Here is an 8,025-nt window from a genome sequence, read left to right as displayed (position 1 = left end):
CAAGATACTTGGCAACTTGAAATCGCGCGCAGCGCGAAAAAATTTTGATAAAGTTGCTTAAATTTTCAAAAAATACTCTATAATTTGTGCGAATTCACGAAATATTTTTGGGCCCCCTTCGAGCTCGGGTCCCCCCAATTGGGGGGCTTGGGGTGCGGCAGTTACGGCCCTGGTCATACCACGCCCTGCTAGTCTGAACTTGATGTTATAAAATTTCGATTTATTCGCTCCATCGTGGGTCTCCGTAGCGAAATGGATAGCGCGCTGGACTTCTAATCCAGAGGTTCCGGGTTCGAATCCCGGCGGAGATGATCCAAATAATTTTGCAATGGTTCTAATATGGAGGAGTCGGTAATGAGATCGCCATGCTGACGGTGCGTACGAAACAAATGTGTTTATACATGACTTGGACTCGACCCTCTGCTCGCTGACTTTGAATCGATGGTGAATTGAAAATGACTTGATTTGACTCGACCTAAAACTACGAAAGTGAGATTGACTTGTGACTCGGAGCCTTGTGACTTGGTTACAACCCTGCACACAACCCCCCAGAGAAGAAGAAAGGTTAAGACACACTGTTCAACTGGAAAAGAGCCCTGGCTATTCATCATCATCTTCTTCGTGCATACCTGGAAATCGCTGATCTTACGCTGTTGACTATGGATCAAAGTTTTGAATTATTATTCGATAACACTTTACTCAGAGTAGCTTAGATGTGGTTGATGAGTGCTGACTGATTCAGTTACTCAAGTAATGTTTGCTACAACTTCCAATTGTACTCTAACATTTTCTGATGTCATTTCACCTATAGTTACGTGCACTTACGTTTGTTGTTTTGTTGGTGCACAGTTCAGTTTGTGCACTAGTATTCTATAGTAATGTATTAGATGTGTGTTATGGGGGAGTTTCTCTTGTGTTGTGAGTCATCAATAATTTAGGGTTAGCCGAAGGCTCGGAACAGCTGATCGAAGCCTAACATGTCAGGATATCCTGTTTCTTCTGGCTTGGTGATGCAGTAACATACACGGCGCACTCTGAACATATTTCCGGTGTAATTAGACATCACGATCGACATATGCTTAGCAGTCTTTACTCTAATAACCAACAACTTCCGAAATAAAGTAATTATGTACCTAATAGGGTAGCTATGTACCTAATAGGGTAGCGTATGAATAGAAATACATCAATTTATTTCCAACGATAAATTAGTCCAGTGGTTCCCAACCTTTCTCGACGAAAACTAAATAAACGAGTCCGCTTGCTATAGTTTGAGTTGAATCGATGTATTTGGTATGTTTTTCACGTTAGCTCATATGTTGGCTTAAAAAAGTAAACATTTTCACCAGGAGCGTTGTGCTGAATCCGGCTCAACTTTTTTCTGCTTTGTAGAATTTATGTCGAGAGGCTGTCACGGGCCCAACGAAATTGTCTCGCAAGTCTCACTTTATCAGGGGGTGTAATATCTATGGAAGGCATTTAAACATAATGTACACCTAGATTAAAATCCGCCATGGAAACATACAATTGCAAAGAATTAGTTTCACACTTAGCAGTTCTACCCTAAAAATCTAAAAACCTTGTGAACCCAGTGCTGTATCTTCTGATACAAACCTATAGCCAAATTCCTCCCTAAAAATTTCCCGGTTCCCGGTTGGGAACTACTGAATTAGTCGCCAACCAATTATAAAGACCGAGTATACGATCTATAACTGAGGACAATATCACAAACAGATGAAATCGCATTATAATAAAAGTTTTCGCATCAAACTAAATATACTGATTTTATAGATGACATATATAGTTTACACCGCCTAACAAGGTACACTGCAGTTTGCAATCACCTGACCTTGCAAGCATGTGTTCGATTGGTTAACAATCACGATTGCGTCATCCTCACAACTGCTTCCATCGCACCTATACATACGATGTATTTCAGATGCACTGAGAGCTTTATTCCAGATACGTAAACCTTCCATTATACCGTAGAAACCTTGGTCAAAATGATCCGGTTTACCAGGCCGAACACCAACGTAATCGTGATCTTGATTCTGCCCGAAAATCAGCACGCCACCACCTGGTATTGGTGATGCAGCTCCGAGTCTGCCGTCGATCATGGTAGCGTTGATGTAGATTTGCAATGCAGAATGTTTTACGAGTAGACAGATATGTGTCTGATAAGTAATCATGCGACGCATGGGATACGCATCCCAGTTCAACGTCTTCTCATTCCAGTACCTCAGTTCGTTTCCATACACTTCTATTCCGAACGTATTACAATATGCTGAACCGAATGCACAGTAACTTATAATTGAGCCCTTGGCCGGTTTGCTTTCGTTCACTGAACTTATCCAGAAACACGTGGAAAACGACGCCATACTCTGTAGCGTGCCGCTGTACTGGACGTAATCCAAATGGTTTTCATTCGGAAATTTGAAGATGGAATTGTTACACTCTGAAAACACAAGAGTGTCGTTGACCTTTAAAGCGGTGGTTCTGGACCGGCGTTCCATGGAACACTAGGGGTTCCAAGAGCCAGTCTCGTGGATTCCGCGGATGTCATGACACTCACTCAAATCATACATATGATAATGCACCCGTTTTTTTGGTCAATGGGTGTTCAAAAATGTATTCTCTTTTCTCAAATTGTACTACCTACTTCTTAGGTTACCTAATTTAAGCCTAGAGACCAAATTTGACTCCATTCCATCCAGTGAAAGCGAAGTTATTGCCGTACAAAAATTCTGACATGAATAATACCGTATTTACGGTGGCCCATTCTTCAATTATATATTTATTGTAGGTATGCCCACCGTAAATACTACTATATTAAAATGCGAATTTTCCGGCAGCAATAACTCCACTTCCACTGGTTGGATTTGAGTCAAATTTAGTGAACAACGTTTCCATAGATTACTTAACACTTCCATGGAGTGAAAAGAAAATTTTGAATTTTTGTTAAATAGTTTTTATATGATAAATAGAAACTTTCTTTCTCCTGTAGCTATGCGGCTACTGGTCGGAATTGGACCAAATCTGGTGTGTAGACTTAAATCGGGTAACCTCACAATGTTATCAAGTAGCCAGTACAATTAAAAGAGAGTCATTTTTGAACACCCTTAATGGTCAGTTACGAGGCCGATATTACCTATTTTTTTTATTCATTATAGCTGTCTACTTGTAGCGCGGCCTCTTCTGGACTTTTTATGACACCGCTTACACCAGGGGTTCTCAAAGGGTGGGCCACGGAAGTAATGTAAAGTAGGGCCAAAAAGCTAGTTGAAAAATTGTAGAATTAGTGAAAGTTTAGTTGTACTTTTATGTTTATGTTCATATATTCAAAAAATGTGATGATTAACGCAACTTGAAATTTTTCTTCACGCTGCTCGCGAGTTAGCAGTGTTGGGATCACTCGAGTCAACTTTTTCGTATGGCTTTATTGACTTGACTCGGAGCTTCAAAAATGTGCTGTGACTCGTGACTCGGAGCAAAATTTACGAGTCAATTTCAAGTCACCAAGTAAACGGTGTCGAATAAATCACTGTAGTTTGTGTATGTTCGAATGGTGCGAGAAATGCCGATGTCACATGTGAGAGCAACCATTCATTCACTGATGTTACGTTTCATTGATCCTCGATTGCTAGATCACAAATAAATTAACCGCAAACTGAGCAATCGCAGCTCACGTGGTCGTAGTAGTAGTAGAAGATTAATCTAAATAGCAATGTGTCTTTGTTTCTTTGACGGCCCAATGCTTACGTTGCGCAGTGCTCATCTTTACCAACTCTCTTGTATGATTTACATCGAACAAATACAGTTTGTGCGTTAATATTCTCACGGATGAGTAGATGGGTATTGCGTATAGGCTATTGTAGCATGTCTATTTGTTTCAACTTTCAACGAAGCTTCGTATTAGGTCCTATATTTTGGCTGATAATAACTGACTCTAGGTCTGTAGCATGTAGCTGTACAGTGTACAGTTACTAAAGTATTTTATTAGCATTTCTGCGTGTGCGTGACGAATACGTCTTTCTAAATGTTTATTTATATAGATATTATTTCCATGTCGTCGGTCACTACATATTCAAATACCAATAGTAATTTTTCGCTTATTATCCCAATTTTACATAGGGTTCCCCGCGAATGGATTCATATATTGAATGCGGTTCGCGAGATATAACTTAAAATTGACTCGTAAATTTTGCCCCCAGTCACGAATACTTCCGTATTTTTGAGTTATTCATCGAGTGAAGTTAAGTAAATTTTGCAAAATGACTCTAGTCAAGTCATGTCATGTCATATGAAAGTGTTACCTCGAGTCATCCCAACACTGGTCCATATACATACAATGAGTGCACAATGTGTACCCTATATGCCGCTGGACAAGGAAAGTACAGAAATGGCCTTGTAAGGATTTTAAAGTCTTGCACACCACTCCACATGTTATCCCGGAAATGCTGGACGCCAGTAGTACATTAAGCGTGGGCCATCTCTTCGCCTCAGTTAATCGGAATTCCATGCCGCTGACGTCATATTTGACGACATATGACTGTTGCTGGACGACAATTTTCCCAATTCTCTACTAATTGCAGGCGATTACCCTTGACGAGTGTCAGCAGAAAATATTCGGATTTATTTAGATATGAAGATATTATTCTATTCAATTTTATAATCGTTTTCGCGTACAAACTGACGCAGCCTATGTATAAACACCGAGCATAACTGAGTGACTTCATTGTTACAGTTTTATTTACTCATCATAAGATATTTTACAGGCTATTGATGTCGTCACCAGCTTGCTGTGGCTGTAAAGATAGCGGCCCAAGTAGCAAAATCCGATGCTCGTGCTATTAGCGTTACTGATGAGGTAATTGGCATGACTTTGCAGCAAATAGTTCATTTCAGTAGACTCATCGATTAACACGACTCAGTAACTGCATAGTAGTTTACATTACAATACTTTATGGACAACAACGCGTGCTTAGCACTAAACTTAAATTATTACAGCGGTCAACAAAATAGAAAATTAAATTTTGGCACAACATCTGAGAGCCGTTTCTGGGATTTTCGAGGTTGATGATCACGAATATCACATTAGTTTCACTGGAATGGCTCTTGTTCGGAAGATTTTTATACCTCCAAAAGAGCTAAAAATTACTATATTTACCCTTGAATATTTCACTTGATAGGAAGAAAATAGTATTTCCTTTTCAATTTTATGCTGCACATAAATAGATAATTGACTATGAAGAACCCTCACGTCGTTCTATCAATATTAACATGACGTGTTGCGAAATATTTCTTTGTCAAAAAAGCAGTTTGTTAAGCCTACAAATTTTACTTTTGCACAATGGAAATACATATTCTCCTGTATCAATTTGTCATTCTACCAAGATTAAAGAGGAGTATAATGCTATAAATTTTTTCCTTGAAAAGCTCATATGTGTCTCATTTCATTTGACTTGTGAATGGATAATTTCCCGCTGAGTCAACAAAGTACGTATACCTAGTATCCTTATCAAACGAGAAGATTAAATCTGGTATATTTGATCGATTTCAGATTCCAATACGGATGAAAGATCCCAATGTCGTATTATAAAGGAGTTCACTGCATGGCATTTATCCTAAATGTAGTAGATAAAACGTCTTAGATGATCACAAAGCACCCAACTACAAACAGCTGGTCCAAAAATTCGTATCTGCATATGGAAAACTTGGAACAAACATGAGCATAAAAGTTCATTTCCTGTTCATTCATCTTAATATATTTCCTCATTATCTTGTAGATTAGCAAGGGAAGAGGTTACACCAAGACGTCAAAACAACTAAAGAAAGATATTAGGGCCGATGAGATGATTATATTATGGCAGACCGTTGCTGAAACCATTCGATAAACTGCACTAAATTGCTACAGGCGAAAATCGTACAAGAAACAATTGTGCTTAAAAATAAATGAATAATATTATATTCTAACTGATTAGTTCAAATTTACAATTGGTGGTTGACGTAAAATGATTGAATTATGACCACCGTATTTGAGTATCCGAGTAGATACTATATACATGACTGGAATTTATTTATGTACATGATATCCGTGAAAGTCTATGACTATGATAAATCTAATACCCCTAAATATAGTGTTGTTGCTATATTTTGATTTAAAAGAGTCTTTTGTGTGTAAAAATAACAGGTAGAATCATTTCTAAACTTTATAGTACGTATGAGCCGATTTTATATCCAGCCAAAGCGAAAATGGAAGATTTTGGTCAAAATAGTCCCATGGTTTATCTCGAAAACAAGAGCCAATTTCAAAAAATCATATTCGGAATCAGTGCGCTTCAGAACCCCCGTAACCACTCTTACTTTATCTGCCTAAAAATATGTGTTGACCAGTGTTATTAAATTCCTCTTTCATGCGCCTACGTCATTTATCATAACTATCCATGAATCTTGTTGTTAAAGTTGGGATGCTCCTCACAGTGCACAATGGTGATGAGGTGAGAAACACAAGGTTTAATCCATACGAAATATACCTACGACATAAATATAGAGGGGATCTTAATCTAGTCGTATGTATGCTTGCGTGTGCAATCGGCTTAAAACACCTACTTGCGTCATCGGAATCATCTTGCTTGCTAACATGAGTTTCGATGGAAACGATCCGGTTATGTTCGCTACTAAGGACGCCTTTCAGGTGTTCGATGCTTTCGTCGTCTGTAATTTAAAATGCTTCAGGAAATACACTCGGCCTACGTCATGCGTAGACGTAGACTGACTGTACAGTAGGGTACCGTAACTAGGATTGCATTTAAAAAACAAAAATCAATTCAAAACAAACATGTTTAAACCAAGGCCCTTGTTTAAAACATGATTATTATCTTAGTCAGGACGTCACGAATATTTAACTGTGACGTCAAAATGGATTGACATTGACAATTGAAAATATAGGATAAATATGGATCTTTCGACGAAACGGACTTCCGGCCACTGTCCTAAACAGACCAAAAATATATTTAATCAGGACTACACCTTTATTCAGCATTTTACCGGTCTGCGATAATCATCACCAGTACACCTGTTCCGTACCAATGATCTATCGCTACATGCTAAGACTGTTGAACCGACGACGATTTCCAAGGTTCCAGCCACCCCACATCGTATAAGTCGACTTTTATGGGTGCAAATCGTCCGTAGTCTAATACTACCTGGTTTTTTAGACGTATATTTACACAATTATGGCATAATCATACAAAGTTTGAAAAAATAATTTAAAAAGGCTTTTGTTTAAAACACTGTTTAAAACAGAGGTCTCAAACACACAGCCCGCGAGACCATTTTGTGCGGCCCGCGATGACATTTTGGATTTCGAATATTCGACAATATTCAACTGCCAAGTATCTTTTTTTAATTTGAGAACTGGAAATTCGCTCTAAAACTACTCCAGAAGCCTGAAACTACTCATCAAACTTCACTATTACATCACTTTCAAAAGTTACCACGCAGTTCTATTACGTCACAATACTTGTTTATGATGATAAAAAATGACCCGTTCATGATTAGAGATCTCTCAGAGAAGGACTTATTGTGACTCGGAACGCCGTGACTTGCTACAACCACGGACGCACCAAACCATCAAACTGGTATGAGGAATGGTAATATATCAAATGGTATTTGCTTGTGTTGCGTAGCTTAGACCTATTTAGATATCTAAGCAGGTCGGTATGACAACCGTTGACATTGTGTTGCCCTCTTGATGTATAATTAGTTACATCCTGCGTCATCTTGGGCGTCTTTATCCTTGTTATTATCGCCAATTAAATGTGGCTAGTATAGAGTAGTCGTAGCATACGCTTCACAGCTGTAACACCAATGGATTCTTCGACGATTGTACATTTCCAAAGCTTTAGCACAGTATTCATTATATTCACGTTGTTATAGATCTGTTCCAATATTCGAAAGTAAATCTAACGCCGATTGAATTTGAGTTTGGTAATGACATGATCGACAGCCTAGTGATCATGCGTATGC

The 8,025-nt window shown here is 38.6% G+C and overlaps 1 protein-coding gene and 1 non-coding gene across 2 annotated transcripts; one reads left to right on the top strand and one right to left on the bottom strand.

Moving 5' to 3' along the window:
* The first annotated feature begins 238 nt into the window (after nt 1-238).
* Nucleotides 239-311, top strand: Trnar-ucu (transfer RNA arginine (anticodon UCU)). The gene has a single exon. It is a non-coding gene; the product is annotated as a tRNA-Arg (tRNA).
* Nucleotides 312-1,262: 951 nt separating this feature from the next.
* LOC145435629 (uncharacterized) lies at nt 1,263-7,210 on the bottom strand. The gene is made up of 3 exons (XM_080312924.1): nt 6,607-7,210; nt 1,982-2,452; nt 1,263-1,914 (listed from the first exon to the last, which is right to left on the bottom strand). Exons 2-3 carry the CDS (start codon nt 2,373-2,375, stop codon nt 1,877-1,879), a joined length of 432 nt encoding a protein of 143 aa, XP_080169050.1. The 5' UTR covers nt 2,376-2,452; nt 6,607-7,210; the 3' UTR covers nt 1,263-1,876.
* Between the last annotated feature and the right edge of the window lie 815 nt (nt 7,211-8,025).

Source organism: Botryllus schlosseri, chromosome 3 (genome assembly GCF_051294905.1).
Source record: "Botryllus schlosseri isolate E-star chromosome 3, Bs_hap1, whole genome shotgun sequence".
Classification (NCBI taxonomy): domain Eukaryota; kingdom Metazoa; phylum Chordata; class Ascidiacea; order Stolidobranchia; family Styelidae; genus Botryllus; species Botryllus schlosseri.
Note: the sequence above shows the minus strand (reverse complement) of the source record. Positions and strands in the feature narration are given on the sequence as shown.

Coding starts and splice junctions, on each gene's coding strand:
- LOC145435629 (XM_080312924.1), bottom strand. CDS start 2,375: ATGGCGTCGTTTTCCACGTGTTTCTGGATAAGTTCAGTGAACGAAAGC. Junction 1,915..1,981: donor TTTTGACCAAGGTTTCTACG/GTATAATGGAAG, acceptor TCGTATGTATAG/GTGCGATGGAAGCAGTTGTG.